At 46.7% G+C, this 23,699-nt stretch overlaps 1 protein-coding gene across 1 annotated transcript in view; it reads right to left on the bottom strand.

Annotated features, from left to right (window-relative positions):
- LRRC7 (leucine rich repeat containing 7) overlaps window positions 1-23,699 on the bottom strand; it is a 1,701,172-nt gene that overhangs the window by 710,007 nt on the left and 967,466 nt on the right. Inside the window, exon 10 of the mRNA XM_086936257.1 lies at window positions 17,434-17,506. Coding sequence (XP_086792383.1) covers window positions 17,434-17,506 — 73 coding nt within the window. The remainder of the gene's footprint in view (window positions 1-17,433; window positions 17,507-23,699) is intronic.

Genomic DNA, 23,699 nt, shown 5'->3' with positions numbered 1-23,699 from the left:
TTTGGGGCTCCACCACCAAGCCCACACACGTGGGATGGCTCCACAAGCTCTGGTTCACCTTGGGGATGGAACGCATCCAGGCTACGCTCACACATACCACTGCTACATTTCCAAAGGTCTGGCTTCCGTTGCTATCCCTTTTGTCCAAAGAATTTAATGAGATTACCTGTCCCAGGTATCTTCGTATTCTGTGACTTACTGAAGCTCCGCGCGAACCTCCGTGATCCCATGCATGCTCGCAATATCCACTATTTGATTACTTCTGAAAATGCTTCCTCCGAATGGCACACTGGTTGGGTTGGGGGGGGAAGGGGATGAATTGAGATGGGGGGGGTGGTTTTTATTTCTCTAGTTCTGTACTCTTATACTGCTTATCATTTATCACCTTGGTATCATATCTCTCTTTTGGCATATGTACTCCGCCTTCTACTCAATTTACAGGGAAGACGTGCCAGTCTGTCCCGTTCGCCTTATATGCCTGATGTCTTTCCATTGTACTGTGATGCCTAACTCTGCTTTAAAAATTAATAAAACACATTTGAAATTAAAAATATTAGCAAGTCAAGAATACCATGGGCAGAATATTGTTTTTTTAGATATAAATCTCTTTAAAAAAAATATTGTTTACTTTAAAATAATGTTTATAATTTTTTTTAAACATATTTTATTAGTCAAATAGCATATATAGGGCAGTACCCTGCAAGCCAGGGGCAACTGCAAAAGAATTTTAGAGCATTTACAACAGCAAATGACTTTTTGTTTCATACTCTTTCATCCCCCATGAGCAACTGCCCCATGTGCTGGAGCATAAAATAGTTACCCACCCTATCCCCAACTCCCCCCATCCTCAACTCCCCCCGCAAACATCCCCCCCCCCCCACGGTCACACAAGTCCACAGTTCCATGTTCACAATTATGCATAGAAATACATACAGAAAAGCACCCAAGGTCCCTTCCACCGCCCTCTCTGTCCGCTCCTCAATATCCATAACGTAGTCTTCCACCTAACCTGGCAACAAGGGCTCGTCCATCACAGGGGGATCCAGCCACAGACCTCGATACTCCGCCCACCAGTTCCAGATTTTATAGTGCTTGCGTGGGCACCCCCTGGCCACAAATATGGGCTGCTCCAGACCCATGCAAAAATCAAGGTCATTTTTCCAGGCCGCCACCAAGGGAGCCCTCATTGCCTTTCACGCCTGTGCAATATCTCGCTTTGCCAAGGTAAGGTCCAACAACAAGAGGTGTCTTTTATGTATGTTGCCCCTCACCCCCTCCATCATATGTAGTAGTGCCAACTGCGGTGTGCGGGTGAGCTCCCAGCCCAGAACCTCCAACAGGCATGCAAAGACCCCCCCTCCAGAAGCGATCTACTGATGTACAGTGCCATATCGTGTGAATAAATGTGCCTTCCGCCTGATCACAGTGCAAACATACCGGTGAGGAGATCATCCCCGCCCGTCATAGGCGCGTCCTAGTAAAGTAGACGCTATGAAGGTATTTAAATTGGACTAGGCGAAGTTGCATTGCGATAGCCGCCCCACGCGGGGACGCCAGGGCTTCCATCCAGCCCTCTTCCTCCAGCTCGCCAACATCAGCCTCCCAGTCCCCCCGGAGCTTCCGAAGTGTAGAGGAGCAATGGATCACCAGGGTTTGGTATATGTGCGATATCTTCCTGTCTCCTGTTAAACAGCACCCTTCCTGGCAGTGGGGACCGCTGTGGAGCAGAGATCTGGCGGATGCGGCCGTGTGGCCTAGGGAGGAGCGGTGGTCCGAAAGAACGAGGCGGCAGGCCCGTGGTGGATCCAGAGTGCAGCGGAGTGCCAGGCCGAGCTGAAAGACCCTCTGCAGGTGGTGCGCGGTCCGGAGAGGTGCCGGGGGGCCAGCTGGCTGACCGGTGGTCTCGGGCCCTGGGAGTGACCGGTGCCAGACTTGGGCCAGCTGAGTGAAGGACGGAGGCCCGGCGGTCATATCGGACCGCGGCGATGAAGAGCTGCGCCTGGAGCTGCCCGGGTGCTTGGAGGGAGCCGGCGAGGTGAATGAGACCAGGCCGTCGGCGAGAGGGGTGGCAGACCTGTTCCCTCGAGAGCTCCTTCCTCTGGGGTGGCTGTGGGGATCGGTGGCACTGTCGGGCCGCGGGTCGGGCCCTTGGCGGTACCAACTGGTGATCTCACCCTTTACACTCCCCTTCTAGCTGAGGGGGAAATCTGGTGGCCCCTTCGGGGCTCGGCGATTGCAGAGCGGAGGGCCCCACCCATTGTGTATGCGACAGACTGAGCTGCTGCCCCCTCCACCCCGTAGACAGGATCCGTCTCTGCTGGGCCGGTGAGCTGCAACCTGGTGAGGCCTTTCCCACCCCACGGACTGTGTAGTTGGGGGTGAGGTGGGAGGCACTCATCCAGGGACGCGGACTAGGCCGTGTGAGGCCGATGGAGCAGCGGTGAGGGTAGGCCACGGGCAGCGCTGCTGAGCTGAGAAGCCGGGCCTGGGAGATTGTATTACTGGCCTGTGCAGACTTCTGTGGCACGTAGCTGGCCCCATGATAACCTTGGCCCGTTGGAGTGGATGTTGATGCACGGCAGGTGCCCGGCCATGACTGAGGGCCAGTAGGGACGGCGAGAGGACCCTCCGGAGTGGCATGGGCCGGCTGGTACGCTCGGGTGACGCAGGGGCCCGGTGAGAGACTGTGTAGTTGGGCCAGCGGGCCAGTGGTACACAGGGAGAACTTTAGTGGGCCTGTGGAGAGGCTATGACTAGAGACAAAGGGGGTCGCGGCTCGACTAAACAAGGGCCCATAGATAAGTTCACTGCTCCGGGAGCAGGGCTTGGAGCGTCTGGGGGCCAGCAGGGGATGGTGCCGGACAATGCGGCCCTCATGGCCGCGATCACCCAGGCCAGGGACATTCTGGACACCAAGATAGGGGCGGTGGGGGCAGACGTCATATTGCTGCGCCAGGACCTGCGAAACGCATTTTCCCGGCATTTCTGAGGCCGAGACCCGCATATTGGGAGTGGAAGACGATGTCACTGAACTCAAGTGGAAGGTGGCAGCAATGGAGACTGTCCCGAGGGGCCTGGCACTCAGGGCAGAGGATGCGGAGGGACAGGCCCGCCATAATAATCTTCGCTTTGTTGGATTTCTGGAGGGATGCGAGGAGGAAAATATGGAGCGCTTCCTCACCACCTGGCTAGAGGGCTGGCTTCCACCAGAGTCTCTGTCGAAGTGTTTTGTAGTGGAGCTGGCCCATCGAGCACTCGGTGGGGGCCCGCCTGCGTCCAGTTATTGCCAAGTTACTAAACTATATGGACAGGGACACAATCTTGAAACAGGCCGGGCCAAAGAACCACTGCTGTACAACAACGCTCGAATCCTGATTTTTCCTGATTACACGCGGCAAGTCCAACAGCAGCGCGGCTGAGGGCGCTCAAACTTCCCTACGCCCTGATGTTTCCTGCGCGTCTTCGGGTGGTCTTTCAGTCGTGCACCTACTTCTTTGACAGTCCAGAGGAAGCCTTCCGATGGACGAATGAGACGGTGCAGGTGAGGCCCCACACCCCACCGGGAAGAGACTTCGACCTCTCCGCGAAGGAGGTGCCACGGGGGGTCCCAGTGGTCGGCGGAGGAGCAGAGATCGGCGGTCGCGGTCCAGGAGGCGCTTGCAGTCTAGTGAGGTGGCCTCCCGAGAGGGGCCTGCCCTGGAAGAGCAGGCTTTGGTGACATAATGGGGGAAGCTGATGTTGCATGGCAGAGCATTACATGACAGATACTGGATTGCCCTGAACTGGGCTTGTTTTACCGCTATGAATGGAATGGCGGGAGCCCTGTCAAACGTTTATGGGCAGTGAGTTGGAGATCCATTGGTTGGGGCCGGCCCTGTCCCCCTGTTGGGGTCTGGGGATCAGCTCCTCCTCAACAGATACTTCAGAGTTGGGGTTGAGGTATGGGGAGGGGGGTTGGTTGGATTGGGGAAGTTTTGGTTATCAGGTCACACTCTTACCATAGGCACAACATGGTCCACACACACACCACCGAGGCTTAATGTCCACGTTAAATGGCAGGGGATTCCCTAATGGCTAGCCCGAATATGGGGAAACATGGTCTGCAGAGCGGTCTTCATATCCTAAGTTTGAATGTCTGAGGGGCGTTAGTTAAGGTCAAGCGGGGGCAATACCTCAGCATACGAAGCGCTCGCGGGCAGATATTCTTCTGTTACAGGAGACTCACCTCATGGGCACAAAGGCCCTATGCTTGCAGCGCTTTGGTTTCCAGCAGGTCTTTCCTGCAGGCTTTATTAGGGGGTCAGGGGGAGTGGCTATACTGGTACATCTCAGGGTTTCATATACACATGAACAACAATGGTCAGATTTGCAGGGGCGCTATGTGATTATTCGGGGCAAGATTGGTGGGTTCCCTTTAATATTGGGAAGTGTGTACGCTCCGCTCCCGCTGCAATGAAATCTTATTGAAAAGTTGAGGTTACTATGGGCAGAGATGCCAGATGACATGTCAGTGCTGGGAGGGGACTGGAATGACATCATGCAGCCGGCGCAGGACCGGTGATGGTACTAGAGGGGATAGCGACACAGAGGGAGCATACATCCTTCCTCTCACCTCTAACTCCCATAGTTGAGAATCCAGATTTTCACCTGCACCTCCAGGACCCCACATTCCAGGCATGGGCACGGGCGGGCTGCAGGTCGGTCATCCATCTGTATGATCTGGATGGCCCTCTTTCGTTTGAGTTCCTCTGTACAGAGTATAAGCTTACAGAAAGGAGCGATGGCATTACACCCAAATTGGCCATTGGGTGCTGCACCCCTCTATTTGGCCAGGTCCGGAGCGACAACTCACTCCCTTCGAATGCTAGCTCCTGTCAAGGACATCTGACAAGCGCATGATCTCGGACCTGAACCGCCTGATAAGCCCACCTGCCGAGGTCCCCAAATCTAAGAGCCAAACACGAAGGGAATCAGAAATAGGCAGGGAACTCATGACTAAAGAATGGGGAGACATCAATAATACGGTACGGCACACTGCTCACAACATTGCCAATATCTAGAGACAGCTACGAAAATTGCAACCTACTGGTACTATACAACCCACTGGCTTCATAGATACAACCAGTCCAAATCCCCGGAATGCTGGCGGCAATGTGGATCCCCAGGTACGCTGGTACACATCTTGTGGGATTGCTCGAAACTCAGGACCTATTGGTATATATTGATACCCACTTAGACATAGAGCTTCCTAGGTTTCCCCCTTACATGATTTTAGATCTTCCTAACCCTCTCACCTTCCCTCTTAACTCCTGATGGGGCACACAGATCAGCCTAGCCCTGGGTGATGCCCTACAAAACGTTCTCTCTATCTGGGGTACAGGGCAGATCCCCACGCATCTAGGCTGGCTATACCGTATCTGGTACATGGGATGGAACGCATCACTCTATCCCTGTCTAATCAGGGAACAGCATTTCATGACTATGGGGACCATTTCCAGCCATATTAACATCAGAATTTCGGGAACTCACTTGCCCTAAATACCTGCGGTTGTTGATACTGTCTGAGGACCACTCTGCTGCCACCTAAGGGCCATTATATAAGATAATCCTTTCAAAGTTTAAACCAGCTACTATATTTCCTTGTCTCTCTCTTTCTTTCAGTCCCCAGGTCCAAGAGTAGGGTGTGGGGGGGGGGGGAGTGTGGGTTGGTATACTACATGGAGCACTGTATTCCACTGGCCATGAAAAGCTGACGCAAGTTTCCCCTTTTCTTTTTTGTCTTGTTGAAAACCCAATAAAGAAACTGAAACAATAAATTAAGTAGCAGGTTATTGAGTTTGTAGGAGATAAGAGTGGGAAGGTATCATGTATAAAAAATATTGTTTTTTATTACTATTTATGTCAATTAAATAATGAATTAGTCATATCTTGTTTCAATGATGTAAATTGTTAATATTTTTTTGGTTTAGTTTGTGATTTTTTATTTAAAATTTCTACGGTTTAATTAGTAAATTGTAATTTAGTACCATGTTTTTGGATTTGTAGGTGATCAGGATGACATGTTATTAAACATATTAAGTATTGGTTTTCATTTATAATGAACCAGATTCCACTGACAGTAGGCTCAAACATCCGGTAAATCTGGGCAAATCGTTTAGGACCGGATTACGATGTCAGACATTGTTGCAGGATGGGAACCGACCGACCTCAGGCTGGCAGTTCCGACCGCCCTCACATAGCGCGGTCGGAGACATCAATTTTTCTATGGGAGCTTGTGCGGTGGGCGGAAAACGCCTGCAGCATAATCTGCAATAGAAAAATGGATGTTTCAAAACATACCTGAACTTTGTGGCAGGCACACGGTGTAGGGATGTTAAAGTGGCACCATAGGTGCCCCCAGGGCCAAATGCGGTGGGCCAAGGGGGAAGGGGCTCTGCTAGGGGCCCTCAAAGTCAGTTTCCGGCAGCCAATCCATGTTGGAAAGGCCGACATGGATTGATTGTCGCAAACCGACATCATAATCTCAAAGGTGGAAACGCTGTCCTTAAGGGATTATGAGGCCCTGCTAACTGGCCGATGGGCTACTTGAGCCTGTAGGAACTACGGCGGATTCCCCAGATGGTTTATATTCTGACCGCCGTCATCATAATACAGTGGCCGGACTTTACACATAAAATGTGGGTCGGAAAGCCTCCAACCAGTGGATAGAGGCTTTCAGATCGACATTGTAATTAGACCCTAAATATCACCATGCCTACAAATGAATGTGTCTGTCTATAATGCAACTGGTGCACATGTAAAGCACTCTGGTGCCTTCGTGTCGAGTTTATGCTACATAAAACTGCAAAAGAAAAAAACGATTATTCAGGTTAGTTAAATGATTAGTGATAGCTAATTATGTTAATTTTTTTATTGATTGCTTGTTATGTTCAATATATATTATGTTTAATTAATTGTTGATCGGCATAGTTTTTATTTTGCTTTTTCAGAAATAAGATCAACAAACAACTTATGGCTCGCTGATAACACTCCTCAGTTGTGCATTTACAGCCAGTGACTTGACCGTTGCAAATTTACAGAATGACAGTAATTATGGTGAATAGTTATCAAACATTCCCCCTTCCATCGTAGACTGTTCCCAACATCTCAGGTAGCTCAGAAGTGCTTCCCAGATGTCTTTGGGCCTTGATGTTGTCTGCAATTCCTCTGCATAGAGTTCTAGGTTCTCCTTACAATACACCAAGTACTTCATCCATTGCTCGGACAGAGGGACTGCCTTGCTTTCCCAGTTCATCGCCACCCTCCTCTTTGCCAAGAGAAATACAAATTTTGTAAACTTGCCAGTTGAGCCTTTTAGATGAGGCGTGAGACCCCGAAGACATACATGTGGACGACACTGCATATCAGTGGCAATCATGATCTGAAACCAGTTGACCACCTCCTACCAGAAGTCATATACTTAATGACACTCCCAGGCTAAATGCAGGAAGTCTTCCCCTTGCAGTCCGTACCTTTTACATGCATCACATTCCCTAATACCATATTTATGCAGCCTGGCTTGTGTATAATACACTTGGTGAATATATTTGAAATGAATGATGCGTAAGTTACCATTTGACGTCAGCGCCTATGTAATTTGGCAGCTGTGCTCCCACTCTTTCTGTGTGAGCTTTGGTTGGAGTTTCTCATTCCAGCGATCTAAGCTTCTAGAGTTGTCAGCAACGCTTTTGTCCCTGACCACTCTGTAGAGCCTAGTGATTCATTTATGATGTGTGAGGCTGACTAAGAGTGTCTGCAGTGATTGTAGTGTTATTGCGGCTTGTCTGGGTAGGTGTGGTAGATTGCCTGCACAACCTCAAGGAGTCTGTGAAATGTGAACATGAACAGTGGTGTCTTGTTTTGTATGTAGCTTAGCTCCTCTGACGTGAGAAATTTACCATTCAGATATGAATCTCGCATTTTTTCTATGCCCGCTAGTTTTCAGAAAAGGCATAGCCCCCGCTTTCTGCGTGACCAAAAATGCTGCATGATACGTTAACAGAAGCATAGGGGCGTACAGTGAGAGTTTTACTGCAACACGCTCTATAGCCTGCCAGGCTGCAATTCTGCAGTCGATGGTGTTAATTTCAGTTGTGTGTGTTCCCTGTTTGGTATGCGACAGGATACTGCATAGAGGAATTGGGTGAGCATCACTGTCTTCCGCCGCTATGTTTGGAACAAATGCGTAGGGATTGTACCAGTAATGTGCATATTGTGCTTGGGCGCAGAGGTAATATAAGTACAGATCTGGTACGTTAAAGCCCCCCTTTTTATAATCCAAAAGGAGTGTGTCTCAACCCACTCGAGGCTGCTTTCCACCCTACACCAGTTTGACCAGTTTGGATCGTACGCTTTGAAAAAAACTGCCTGGAATGGCAAAAGAGGGCACCCTTGCCTTGTCCCTATGCAGATCTGTATAGGATCACATGTCAGATGATCTATCTTGACCCTTGTCCTTCTTTAAGAGCGGAATTATCAGGGCCTCCCTGAGCGTTGGCAGTAACTTGCAAGTTTCATAAGCCTTCTCATACATGTCGAGCATGTGTGGTATTAACTCATCCACATATTCTTCATAAAATTTGCTTGTGAGCCCGTCCGGACCCGGCGCTTTCTTATTTGGGAGGGCCCTGATTGCTTCACGTATTTCGGCCGCCTCAAGTGGTTGGCACAAATATTCCCGTTGTCCATTGAACAACCATGCATGCGAAACATTTGCTAAGCAATCATCTAGCTAGCTGGGGTCTGCACTGTAGTGGGAGGTTTGTAATGGTGTGATGCTCATTTCTCTGCTTTATTCTGGCAGCAGGTTGTGGCCCAGCCTGCCGCCTTCTCCATATGCTCACGCAACATGTCTCTTTGACAGGTAACGCACCTCCCCCGCCTCCAGCTCGTTATATTCGAAATCTAAGTCTTTGATTTGGGCCAGTGTGTCGGCGCTCTGGGAGTCTCCTGATCCTGCTCTAATTGTTTTAACGCCGCCTCGACTCTCGAGAGCTGCCCACGTGTATCTTTTAGAATGCCAACACTGATACTGATGCATGTCCCACGGATGGTGGACTTGAATGCCTCCCAGAGTGTGGCAGCTTCACTTACTGACCCCTTGTTTATGATGAAGTATTGTGAAATAGCCTCCGTAATTGTAGCCTTGTACGTGGGGCCTAGCAGAGCCTCCGCCCTGAACCTCCATGTAAATTGGCGAGGCAAGGTCACCAGGATGCGTAGGGTGAGCTTGATCGGGTTGTGATCCGAAAAGGTTCTGGGCAGCTTGCCTATGTCAGACACCTTTGCATTCATGCCCTCATTAAGTAGCCAATAATCTAGTCTTGACCAGCTTCCATGTGCAGAGGATATGTGTGTGTACCTTCCAGCTTATCCATGTTCCCGATCCTCCATGTGTCTACAAGCCATAAATCTGCATCCCGCCCCTGATAGTGTCTGCTGCTTGAGGGGAGTGTCCGCCCTTTTGGCTTGTTTTGACTCTGCTGGGGTCTAGGTGTGTGTTTAGGACACCACCCCATATTATTTCTGCTTTTGGCCATTCACGCAACACATTCAGAATGCCCATGAAAACCCTGGATCGTCCATGTTCGGCCCGTACACATTTACTAAGGTGACAAGCGACCCTGATAGTGTGCCGTGGACTATAGCGTACCTACCACTGTCGTCTCTTGTGGATTTGATCATTGTGAACAGGGTGCCTTTCCTTATAAGTATGAGTATTCACCCTTGCGTATAATGAATATGAAGAGACAACCCTAGCTTCCTTGTGCCTGGTTAATTGTGTTTCCTGAGTGAAGGCTACCTTGATTTTAGATCTATCTAGATGGGCCATAATTTGTCTTATTTGTTTGGTGGAGATCAGTCCACAGACATTCCATGTCACACAGGAAAGTGACATGCTAACCACCCCCTCCCTTCCCACCATCTAGTATGCAAAATACAATAACCACAAGCAGAGGAGAAGAGCTATAAAGAACTGATCCCATGTGTATTAGCAAGCCATATAAACCAGTCCCCCAACTCCCTACCCCAAACCTCCCACAACAGCATCCCAATCATGGTTTTAGGTCAGGCCACAGCACTGAGTCTTCCCTTATCGAAATGGCTGACTCGGTGAGATGGACGCTTGATCAAGGGTCGAGGGCGGTGTTAGTGCTGCTGGATCTTTCAGCAGCATTCGACACCGTCTCTCATAATATTCTGCTGAAAAGGCTGGAGGACCTAGGGCTGGGCGGCGCTGTTCTGAAATGGCTTTCATCCTACCTTTCAGACCGCACACAGCAGGTCTCCATGCCCCCCTACACTTTCCCTGCCAGACCACTCAAATGGGGAGTCCCACAGGGCTCTTCTTTGAGCCCGCTCCTTTTTAATGTGTATTTCACTCCCCTGGCTAAATTGATCGCCCAAACGGGGATCAAATCCACTTCCTACGCTGACGATATTCAGCTCCTCTTCACCTTCAATTCCCCTTCCGCCTCTGCCTTTGACCCATTGAAATCCTGTCTCAGGAACATCTCAAGCTAGATGGATGCCAATTCCCTTCGTCTCAATGCTGGAAAAACATAGATCCTGTTCTTCAATTCACCATCCCCTCTGGACCCTAGCATTTGGTGGTCAGAAGACCTGAGCCTAGCCCCCACCCCCAAAGACTCGGTAAGAAATCTAGGAGTACGTTGCGACAACCAACTTAGCTTCAACAACCAGGTACAAACTGTAGCAGCCTCCTGCTTCGCTTAGATCAAAACCATTAAATGACTTATCAATTATCTGCCAGCGGACTGCCGTAAGACTGTGATCCAGGCACTGATAACATCCCATCTTGATTACGCCAACGCCCTCTACCTTGGTATCACAGCAGGCCTCCGTCACAAACTCCAGATGGTCCAGAACGCCGCCGCCAGGCTGGTTGAGAGAATCCCTGTTAGACACCATATCTCTCCCCACCTCCGCAAACTGCACTGGCTGCCTATAGCCAAAAGATGTGTGTTCAAGGCCATGATACTGGCCTTTCGAGCATCTAAAGGCAGTGGGTCGGCACACTTGAAAAACACCCTGCGACCCTATACCAACTCCAGAACATTACGCTCTAATACTCTTCATTTTCTGGAAACCCCGCACTTTAAACGCTCCCGTGCAGGCGGAAAATCCTTTGAGGTTTGCACTACTCAGCGCTGGAACAAGCTCCCCCTAGTCCTACGCACCTGTCAAACAGAATCTGTCTTCCGTAAATCCCTGAAAACGTATCTATTATCTTCCTAAATCAGGATATCGGACCCCATGGCCTCAACTTTCAAAGTTCTCAGCGCCGGGACGCCCCATTGGGGCCGCTGCGCGCTCTACAAAATACTAAAAAAAAAAAAGACAGAGTTCCCAGAGTCAAAAAAACCCTGAACCATGCACAGTACTTATCAGAGAGGGGATCTCCCAATGGAGGGTCATCAGGAGCCCGAACAGCCTTCTCAATGGAGGTGGGTAGGCGAAGCGAACACTGAACAGTTCCATATTCTTCAGGCTTGTGCAGCAATGCATCTTGCATAGTCACATGTGCACCTTGCTTGAAAGGGCCTCCCAGTCCAGCGTAAATAGCAGACAAGGGATCACTCCGAGTCTGCTGCATCTTGCGTTCAATGAGCACATTTTGCTTTTGTAGCTTTTTTCAGAAATTCCTGCACTGCTTTGGGGGAGTTGTATATTTTTTGCTGCCCTTCATACTCAATCCTCAGCCTGGCTGGGAATAGCATAGAGTAGGTAATGTTCGCCTTCTGCAGTTGCTTCTTTACAGCCTGGTACTCTCTCCAAGCTGCCTGCCCCATAGCCGTGAAATCTGGGTAGGATGCGACTTGGAAGCCCTGGTGATTTAGATCCAGCCTCTCCCGGGCCAGACAAAGGATTGTGTCCCTTTCCCGGTAGTTTAACAGTTTGGCTATGACAGATTGTGGAGGCGCGCCCAGAGGGGGCCTTGCCATCAGTGACCTGTGGGCGCGCTCCACAACCAGGACAGAGGAGAAAATTTCCCCATCAAACAACTGAGCTAGCATCTGCTCGACATACAGCTCCATTCTGCCGGTGTTTGTGGTCTCCGGTATGCCAATGCGTATGATGCTGCGCTGTGAACGCGCTTCCAAGTCTTCATTTTTGGCTTGGATAATACTGATGAGCTTTTCCATTTCTGAGCATTTGCTGGTCGTGGCTTGCATATCATCCTCCACCGTGGATAGACACTGCTCTGCTTCTGCAATTCTGGAGGCTTGTTTGTCCAGTTTGGCCGACATGGAGTCCATGCGCTGGTCCAGTTTGTCCCTGCCGCAGCCGCTCCTCTATCTTGTTGTCCGTGCCTGCTGTCCTCACCTCCTCGCAGGCAGGACCTCACTGGGCAGCTCCAGACAGCTCAGTGCTACCAGCACCAACTCCGGTCACAGAGGCAGTGCCCTGCACCTTAGTGGCAAAGCAGTGGAATATGCTTCTGTCCAGTGCGAGACGCCGCTCACACCAGCATCCCACACCCTGAGGTGTAATCCGCAGGCTGGTTGTCCAATTCATGCTCTTCATCAGTCGTGCCGTTCAAAGGCCTGGGCCCGACATGGCCCGACGCCCACTATGCCCGACCACAGCCACGCCGCAGCAAGCGCCAATTTTTCCGGGCAGCCCTCTGTTCATGGGGCACCGTGGCACACTCGAGACTCTTTTTTGGCTGTGGAGGATGTCGGGTTAATGGATATTGAGCGGATGTTAAACACCTGGTACTGGTTGACAAGCAGCAACCGTGGGTGTACGCAAGGATGGTGTAAAATATTTGTTACAGAGAACACACACATTCCCACGGGTTGGGTTGCCGGTAGGATCAATGAGGGCAACCACCTGGCTCATTATGGAACACTAGTGTGGTGAAGACTGACCCCGAGCCCTGACAAAATTGCGGTAAGGTACTTTGGCAATGAAACATTTTGGCTTTCCCTAAACAGAAGTGGTTTGCAACATTGTGTGTTTTTTCATCTGAGTAGGTCCACAGCATCCATTAAAGTTGTCAGTGTCGCCAGGGGGTCCTATCTCAATTTTAGCTTGCAAAGCAATAACATTATTTTTTCTTTTCACTAGGGGGACAGAGTGGGATAGCACAAGACTAACATGTGCTGCCCGTCTTTCCACACATCACTAGGTTTTCCTTGTTTCACATTTTTCACACATTTCATTTTGGTCTTGAAAGTTACCGATGATGATAAAGATGTGAGCATACTGATGAGTACCTACCAGCAGCTCCTGTAGTGGTGCTTAAGTGAGGTACTTTCAGACTTTCACACATTATTTCCAATGGGCAATTGCATAAGGGGATTCAAGTGGGGGTCCTAGGTAAATGTTTCTTAAACTTGGACAGCAAAACCCGATGTTGAGTAGCATTTTTGAAGCTACTTCACTTGTGGGTCTTTGAAAGTATTGGTCCAGTATTAGAGAAGGTCCTTGTTGTTAGATTGCATAATTCCTTTGGCCCTGCTCATACCTCTAACTAGGTCCAGAAGTGCTCCTCAGTGCTTCCTTCTTTTTTTTGTCTCATTGACTTTATAGTTCAGCTTCTATGGAAACGAGGGAGACTGAACCTGAGGTTACCAGTCCTCAACACAGACTACCATACAACATAATTACTCTCCATAGCACATAATCCCACTCTACATCATTCCTATACACTAAATACCACATACTTTCTATACTCATAATTTCACTGCACAACATACCACATAAGTCCACTGCACACAACGTACATCCACTCCACTCCAAAAAACATTGGTAAAACACTTTTACATTTACAACTCCAATAGCCCTAACTTTCGCAAATGCGAGACCTATTATGTGGCAAATGCTTCTTTAACTAGTAGTCGCGTTTGCAGAGTGAAAGTCCCTGGGGGCCAACTAGCCCTCTTGTTACTGCTGGCTGGATTGCTGAGAGAGGTCAGAGGCCACGCCCCCTTTTCACACCACTTTGCAAACGTGCTTCTTGGTGCACAGCTGTGTGGGGGATGAAGTCCACTTTAGTCCTGAGGTCCTCAGGGCACAAGGGGGCCTCATCACCCCACCAGCTGTGTGCCAAGAGACGCATTTGCAAAGTGGTGTAAAATGGGGCATGGCGTCCTACCGCCTCTCAGCAATCCCACTGTCTGGGGCTTTCTGGAGGTACCCGGTGGCCTAGTTGGCCCCTAAGGACTCTTAGGATCGAAGGGGACTAAAAGCTCCAACCCTGAGTGGGCTAGGACGCACGCATGCAGAGTGGTGCAGGGAGGGGGCGGGCCTCTGGCGAGTTACTGATTTCTTTTTCTATATTTTATTTTAGGAAGGGGAGCTGTGTGGCCCACCTTCCCTCGACCCTTTTGGACACCGGGGACCCAATCCCCCTGGGCCTGAGCCATTTAAAAAAATATATATATATTGAAAAGGAAGGGGGACACACAGGCCCCCTCCCAAGGTCGATTATGGTCCCGGAGACCCCATCCTCAGGGCTAGGCCTATATTAATTTTTTTGTTTTTAAAAAGTAGGGGGTCATGCGGTCCCCCTCCCAGGCCTCTTTCGGCCCCGGAAACCCCATCCCCTAGGATCTGGCGAAAACTTTTTTATGGTAGGGGTGGCGTGGCCCCCCTCCTCAGGCCAATTTTCGCCCGGAGGACCCAATCCATGGGGGCCTGGCTTTATTTTCATATTTTTTTATTAAATGGGAGGGGGCATATTTATATATATGTATGCATATATGCACACATACATATATAGCCTTTTGCATGCTCATGACGAGCTGAGCTCGTCATGAGGCATGGTGCTCCGGTGCTCATGACGAGCTCAGCTCGTCATGGGCCATGGAACGCTCAGGTGCGGGGAGAATTCCCCTGCTGTGCTGAGTGTTCCACGGGAGCCAATGCACCTGTGACGAGCTGAGCTCGTCATGAGCACAGGAGCACTGTAGCTCATGACGAGCTCAGCTCGTCATGAGCATGCGACGCTGTGCGTGCACCCCCCCCCCCAGCACAGCGGGGGAATTACCCCCGCAGCGAAGGGGTTAGATAAATATGCATACATATATGTGTACATATAATAAAAAATATATATATATTTGTGTGTGTGTATATATATACATATATTCCAAAGCAATGCCTCCGGGCACAGGAGCCCCAGACCCTGCAGGGCGGCCTCACAAACAATGGTCCCGGAGAGACACATCCTTTGATAACCTTTACAAAAACAACGGTGAGGCCCAATACCAGAGTGCAGCATTTAATCACAGGGGTAGCAGCGCAGTAAGTACTCCTCCTCCTTTCGCGTTTCAGCAATCTTTTGCCTTGTTCACAGGTGGAGTTAAAAATGCACAATGCAATCGTGCTCGTTTATAAATTACTTAGTCATTTGACAGTCTTTCAGAACTACAGTCCCCATGATGCATTTATGTTGGCATAGTACTGCATGGAATTTTCGTACATCCTTATGCTTTTTTTAAATTAAAAGTTCTTTTTTGTACCTCCATCAACTTTAGTGGGATTCATTTTTCACGTTGTCAAGTGAATAATCTGCGTGAGCTGTGCTCAATGTCTCAATATCCCTACGGTAATGCCTGTCCTCCGGCACGATCAGAGTGGAGAATCACCCCTCCCTGAATCCCTTCCTGCACCGTCACACATACAACCCCCAATCCTTACCCCAAAGCCACCTAAACCCTACAAATATCCTTACCACCCAAAACCCAAAACCCACCCTAACAATTCCCTTACCACCCAAAGAACCCATACCCGCCCTAAACCCTAAAACATCCCATGCCTCCTTAAGACCCACACCCATCCTAAACCCTACAAATACCCTAACCACCCCAAAACCCATACCCACCTTAAACCCTAAAAATCCCCTTGCCACCCTAACACCCATATGCACTCTAAAGCCTAAAAATACCCTTGCAACCCCAAAACCCATACCTACCCTGAAAGTTCCCTTGCCACCCAAAACCCCAAACCCACCCCAAGTCCTAAAAGTTCCCTTATCAACCAAAACACCAAACCCACCCTAAATCATAAAAAATTCCCTCACCGGCATTACCACGCTCATCTTTACCACACAATGGTGTCCCTTTTGGCATTCACCCTTTCGCAACCAGCAGTCAAATAAGCCCTTCCACATCCACTTTTGTCATGCAGCAGTAATAAACTCCCTTGGCTTGTATCTCATTCAGCACTCCAACAAATCCCTACCCTTTCCGCCTTCTTTTATCAAATTTGGTATTCTGTAATGTGTCACATTAGGCACCCTCATTTCTCCTAGTCCTTTTTAAAAGTTCCTTAAGTCCCTAAACGTCCCATGGGGTTATTGATACATCCTCTTTGTGGAGGAAAAATGAAAACAAGTGGAGCTAATTGTAAAGTTGTGGCCGTGAAACAGGGAGACGTGGATTCATTTTCCCACTAGAAGAAATTGTAGGGCACATGTCAAATCATGGTATTCACATCAGACCATGATTTCCTTATTTGTTGAAAAGAGGACACTCCAGACGAACTCTTTTAACATGGTTTATGGCCTAGGTTGTGTTGATGCTATGATTTACGGTGGCTGGTGTAACCCAGTCCTTTTAGTTGCCTTCAATGCTTTTCAGCTAAAGCCAGTTTTCTGGTGACACACTGTATAGCAGCGTGGACATTACACAACCCACAGTTTTAATGACACACAGAGCAGCTTTGGGCTGGTACAAGTGCAGCTTACTGATGACACATTGAACAGCAAATGACTGATACTGGTCTATCCTTCCCTTGAAACACAGTACCACAGCATTCCTATGGTACTAGTATAGCGTTCCACACCACAGAGAAAGGGCCTTCACACAGGGGGAACATTAAGAAGAAATTCACTACAGTGGCATTGTGTGTGCATGTGTGTGCGTGTATGCATGCATTTGTGCATGTTTGTGTGTGTGACAGAGACACATGCGCCCCTGCTGCACACGCTGCTCCTGAGCTTTGTGTGTGAGTGAAGCTTGCAGTGCTCCTGCTCGCGCAGGGCCTGTGCTGTGTTCGTGAATTTTGGTATATCTGTGTTACTACACAAAAGCCAAAATGTTCAATATTTCCCATGTTTATTTTTATTCAGAAATTAGGTCAGAGAATACATGGTTCAAAAATCTAGAACAAAACAAATAGAATAAATTTCAAGTCATGAATAAAATACAAACCAAGCACTAATATTGAATGCATATAAGCAAGAAATCCCCATGCAAAAATGGCAAATGCTTTGCGTCAAGTCAATGCTGCAGAGAATATGCTCCTGGTTGCGCATTGCTTCAAAAATAGAAACTCATTTTAATATTTAACATACAATGGTGCAATTGGATAACATTTTCCATCTGTCGGGTGTGGATTTGAAATAAAATATATTTCACTTACTTCCCAAGTGCACTGGTTAGTAGAACCAATTGATTGTCATCTACTTTTAAAGTTGTAAGTTTTTTTAGGAGTCCTAGAAAGAAAGAACTTCAATTAGTAAAAATAGATAAGACATGAGGCAATCGGCACTGTTTCCTATTTTTGTGAGCACCGGAAAGAAATCGTGAACATGACTATTAGTGGATTTAATTAAGTATGTCAGCTTGAACAAAGGAGCCATATTTTATTCAGAGAATAATGAAAAAAGGAAAAGCTTGTAGCTTACATGAGTGGCCCCCATGAGTTAAGCAAAGTCTGATTAAGGCTACAGCACAGAACCCCTTCGTAAATGCAAAAGCGCAATCTGCACACTCTTTCTTAGTAAACTACCTTAGTGGGCCACTTAGCTCTGGAAACATTTACACGGAGATTAGAAGTAGCACATCATCCCCATTTAACATATGATGTTGTGTTTAACAAAGGAGTTCCTTCGTGGTATAGCCATACATATGACATAGCACTCAACGTCAATGCCCTGGAAAGAAGGCGGCCCGGGTCAGGCCCTTACCGTGGGGCCTATTCACAAAGGCATTTTGGAGTAGTACTTCTGTAGTATACCCTTTTAAATGCTCTGACACGCTTTTGTGAATTGTCCCCTAAACATCTAAAAAGGGAATGAATCAGAATATCACTTCCAGTTCTAGACTGTGCCCTCTTTGGCCCACATGCATCAAGCATTTTTGGAGTCGCAAACGGTGCGATTCCTTAAAATCGGCCGTTTGCGATTCCAAAAATGCTTCTTGGAATGCATCAAGCATTTTTAGAAATCGCAACATTTTTGCGATTTCTAAAAATGCGATTGCTTTTAAGAAATCGCAAATGTGCGATTTCTTAAAAGCAATGCATGATTACTTTTATAATTGCGAATTCGCAATTAGGGTGTCAAATTTATCGAGTGGTTGAACCACTCGGTAAATTTGCAAAAAGTGTTAAAAACGCTGCAAAAGCATTTTTTACACATTCATGTTACGGACACACATGTCCTTAGGACATGTGTGTGTGCAACATGATGCGAAAACAACATTTCATGGGTGCAGGGGGGGGGTCATTTGAACCCCCCTCTCCACCCTTGAAATGCAATCAGGAATTGCGATATTCTAAGTGCGAATTCGCACTTTGCTAATCGCATAATATTTGAGAATCGGTAAAAATTGCGATTTTTACCGATTCTCAAATAGTTTGAGAAAATGTACATGCATCCCATTTTGCATTTCCTAATTTGCGATTCCCTAAAAATCGCAAATTAGGAAGTGCAAAATGAAACAATGATGCATGTGGGCCTTTGTGCTTTTACCAACAGTAAAGGCACGCACAAACACACAAAAGAGTACTTCTGTGGTACAGCTTCCATACCCATAAATGCTGTTGTGAATGTTTTTTTCCTGCAGTTTTATATAGCTCGAACTTGATCAGAATGTATCCCAGCGCTTTTCATGAGCACCAGTTGCATTACAGGCGGATACATCATTTTTAGGCACCAGGAGATGAAGTGATTGGCCCAGAATCTTAGGATGATTGAGCCTCCTGCCAGACTCCAACCTGGTTACCCAGCTTCAAAGTCGGCGACCCTAGCCACACTCTCTCCCCATTGGTCAAGTTGAGTTGAGAATACATGATTAAAGTGTGACAATGTCTTCAACCGAGATAGGTAGGGAAGAAGGTCTATTTATGGAACCCATGCTTAAGATTGTTCCTGGTTAAGAGTGTTTCAATTCTCAAACTTAAAAAAAAGAGTCTTTCAATCTACTAGGATGCTCCCACAATCTCTCTGCATTTTACTACGTTTCCTGCTATCATATGTGGTTCTTGTCATCACTAGTGTTCTCATTTGTCTTCCTTACAATATCATGTTCTTGTAGTCATCCTCTGTTTTCCGTTCTGCTGCCGCTCAAGTTTTCAGTCATTTGCTAACCTAGTTCATAACACCTGTGTCGTTCGCTGATTTTCCCTTTGCGGTGCATTCCTTCCTGCATGGACCAAACTTGACCAATGCGTCCTAATCATCCACATTCGTACAAAATTCAACAAGATTTTTAAATGTTTCTGGAAACAAATAATTTACTGGATGTCTCACAAACAGGGTTTCGCCCCATGCACAGGACGGAGACCGCGCTTCTTGCTGTGACTAAGGGAGCTAGGATGATTGCGTATCAGAACGGCACTGCAGCCATTATTCTTTTGGACCTCAGTGCCGCTTTCGATACCGTAAATCATAACATCCTTCTAAATAGACTCTCTGATCTGGGAATAGCTGCCAAAGCAACTGTCTCGCTCCAATCTTTCTTATCAGACCGCTCTTTCCGAGTCTGTGAGGGCATCGTTACATCGCCCAGCAAACCACTCAGCTGTGGGGTACCTACCTCAGGGCTCCTCCCTGAGCCCCACACTGTTTAACATATATATGCACCCCCTTGCCGAGGTCGTTGGCCCCTTTGGAGTGCAAATCATATCCTACGCTGACGACACTCAGCTGGTGGTGACATTGATCCATCCCTTAACCCAGCCGAGTGATTTAAGGGGCTGCTTGGAAGCAGTCCTCTCCTGGATGACTCTGTCCTGTCTGAAACTGAATGGAGACAAGACGGAGCTGATGGCGTTAGGCAACTCCCCTAAAAAAAACATCGACTCCATATGGCCAACGTTGCTGGGACCCGCCCCGAAGCTAAAGACACAATCAAGAGCCTGGGAATATGGATGGACAAGACACTCACATTCAACTTCCAAGCAGTTAAACTGTCAGCTATCTGCTTTGGTATACTCAGGCTCATCCGCAAGATCCTCCCCCTCCTCCCATTCAAGGCAAGACAGATCATGATTCAGGGCCTGATTCTCTCACGGCTAGACTTCGGGAATGCCCTTTACCTGGGAGCCCCCCAATCGACCCTTAATAGGCTCCAGGTGATCCAGAATTGTGCTGACCACACTCTCCTACGGATCCCCCGTCGTCTCCCCGTAAAATCTGAACTTAGAGATCTCCATTGGCTACCCATCAGGGAAAGAATCGAGTTTAAGAGTATGTGCATCGCCCACCGTGCCTACTGGAGAACGGGAGCATCAATTAATCACTCTCTGATCCCCCCCTATCATCCAAGCAGGCAGCTCAGATCTGCGCATGCCTTCCGAGTCACAAGTCCTAGGATTCAGAAAGCGAGATGCGGGGGTCGAACTTTCTCCTTTAATTCGGCAAGACTCTGGAACTCCCTTCCCCTTCCCCTCCCCTCATAGCCCAACCTCCTGTCCTTTTGGAAAAATCTAAAAACCTTGTTATTCAACAGATAATCTCGGTCTCATCTCTCACTCACACACGTCAATCCTTACCGCTAGGACGCCTCCGGGTAGCTACCGCGCTCTTTAAAAACCTTTTCCATTCCATTCCAAATCTTTTGTGGGTTCTCATAGTTTCACATCACTTCTCTCCTTGAGCTATAGCACCCCGAAATATCAATGCAATACAACACCCTCTCAGAAAATCACAAAGCCCTTTGATTATGCTATGTCTGTTCATACTCCTACACCTGTGCACGACTAAGATGCTATATTTTGATAGGCTCTTAGCCGTTCAACATCTATCTAGGAGATTCATAGCTGGTACATACAAGAAGCCTCATTACAGTATCAACCCATGTGTCACTGGGCCTTCTTCCTCTAGGACCTGCCATGACTATAAGAGTGCTAATGAAGAACTTGAATGTTCACCTAGCTGCCAGAATGTACTTGCACTAGGTGACATGCTGTTGGAAAAGACAGATTAAGAATTGTTAATCCCTTAATGCTCAAGGCTTTACATTCAGCAGCTTCTGTTCCAGTAACATGGTATCCAGAAATGCCTCATGTTTGTCAGGAATATAGAAAGTTATCATTTTAATTTTTAATTAGAGCTCTGTGGGGAACAAATGACAGACGTGCTGGTGTGCGAAATACGAGTGTCACTCAGCGTACTAGACTTTTTTTTTACCATACGGAAGAGAAATGTATTTTATAATTTATAGGAAATATGCAGTCATGTTAGCTTTCTGGGGCAATAACCATAATTTTCATGAAAAATTAAAATGTCTTATTTTGTTCATTTACTGCAGTCTACTCTATGGGAAATGCTTTGAATTCTACTTTTCTTATTCCTGCAAAATGACACTCAGATGTTCCTGTCATGAATATAGAATGCTAACGCTCTAGCTGGTAAATACCATTCTATGGTGTAGTTACAGTAGAACATTTGAGAATCAAAAGCATTCTAGTTACTGTTGGGACTGCATGTTTCATTTAAAATGCCAGAGGATATTTGTGAATTCATAGAACGTGTGTCCCCACTTTACCTTCTGGACCACTAGCCGGAATTTCCAAGAGAGAAACATCTTTTCACTCAATGATGGTACATTAAATCCAAAAAGAGGATCAGTATTTTTCACAGGGTGATATCACCTTCAAACTCACCACAATTTCTAAAAAAACATTTGGCATCCTTATGAACTATTTATTTTGTGGCTAAAATATGTTATTATATTAATATTTCTGTGCTCTTTTTTGTGACCCTGTCACAAAAAAAGCATTTCAATAAGACAAAAAACGGTGGAGCATTTAGCATACAAAAAATCCAACATGCATCTTTTAACCATCCCCTTAGTGACTGCAAAAACACACTACTTAGCAAACAATTTATTTAGTGAATATCACCCCAATGTTTAAAGGGCTGCTTTACACTGACAATATGATCCAAGGGGAGGGCACTCCCAGGTAATGATTGGCCAGGCTGAAGTAGGGCCTTTGGCTTTGCCTTGGCCTCTCTAACTCCACCCTGGTTAAAAACTACCAGACAGAACCATCCACTTGCATAGTATTGCTTTATTATTGACAACTTATGTATATGTAAAAAGTGGTCTTGCCTAAAGTAGGTATTAATTATGAAGGCGATTCACGAAAGCATTTATGAGTATGGGATGGTGTACTACAGGAGTATTATTTTACATGCTTTCAAGTGCCTATGCCAAGAAACTCCAAAGCATTCAACTCTCTATCAATAGGAGACCAAAGAGGGCAAAAGCCTTTCAATTTATCCTAACTGTATATGAAAACTCTCAATTTGTTCTCACTTTAGAAGTTTCAGGCCAACTCACAAAGGCATGTAAGAGTATGTAAGAAAGGACAAAAGGAGTATTTGTCTATCTAGTTCAAAATGCCATTGTGAATAGACCTCTATATATTTGTCTAAAACATTGAATATAAATATATATATATATATATATATATATATATATATATATATATATATATATATATATATATATATATATATGATTGCCACACACTATTGATCCTCGAGTGAAAAAATAGACGGCACTCCAAGTCGATGTTCACCACAACAGATTTATTGGCAGACCCCCCTGCCCCCTCGACAGACGAGTTTCACAGTTTAAAAAAAATAAAAAAATAAAAATAAATATATAAATATATACATACATATTTCCCTAATAGAACCAGTCATACTTTTAATCTGACAAAAATAGTTCAGTAAACCAATTAAAACAAACAATTCATTCATGTTATATGATGAACCAAAAACGAATTTAAAGCTAGAAATAGTCTGCTATAAAACCAATGCTAGATAGGTGTATTCATTGTATGTCTTCATTTGTTCGATGTTCTTTAAAAAACTAAAGTAACACATTTGCCTATAGGGGCTACAGAACAGTCCATGCAATTAAATAAGACAATAAAACCTGCGTACAATTTAGGAATCCAAGCAACAATTCAGATTGATGGTTACTATTCTGTATTGGATATGTGTTCTTACTAAGAGCCACTCCCCTTATGTGTGATATTCTACTTAAAATAAGCAACTGACACAATATCAATGCCATTATTTAACAAAAAAAGTGCATGCACAAATTATCAGCCAAGTCTACGCACATGATAAATGCTTTTAAAGAATGTGAGTATATAGACTGTTGATCAGATAATCATCCCATCCGATCCTCATAGCACCTGTATGGCTCTAGTTTAGTAAGAAGATAATGCAGAGACTCAACAATAAGAGGAAGATAGTGGCTTGTCCTTTTGTGCCCTTGACATTTTCATAGCTAGTTCAGACATCAGGATTCATAAGGCAGTGGCAGGAACAGAAAGAACATATGTTTCACATGCTATGTTTACCGTAGTTAGTTCTCACTCCATTGCACTCATCTAACCCCTCAGTAGGGTAAACGTTGTTTACAACGCGGTGTTTACACCGC

This window comes from Lissotriton vulgaris, chromosome 1_1 (genome assembly GCF_964263255.1).
Source record: "Lissotriton vulgaris chromosome 1_1, aLisVul1.2, whole genome shotgun sequence".
NCBI classification, from domain to species: Eukaryota; Metazoa; Chordata; class Amphibia; order Caudata; family Salamandridae; genus Lissotriton; species Lissotriton vulgaris.
The sequence above is the reverse complement of the archived record's forward strand: the minus strand, read 5'-3'. Positions and strand labels throughout refer to the sequence as shown.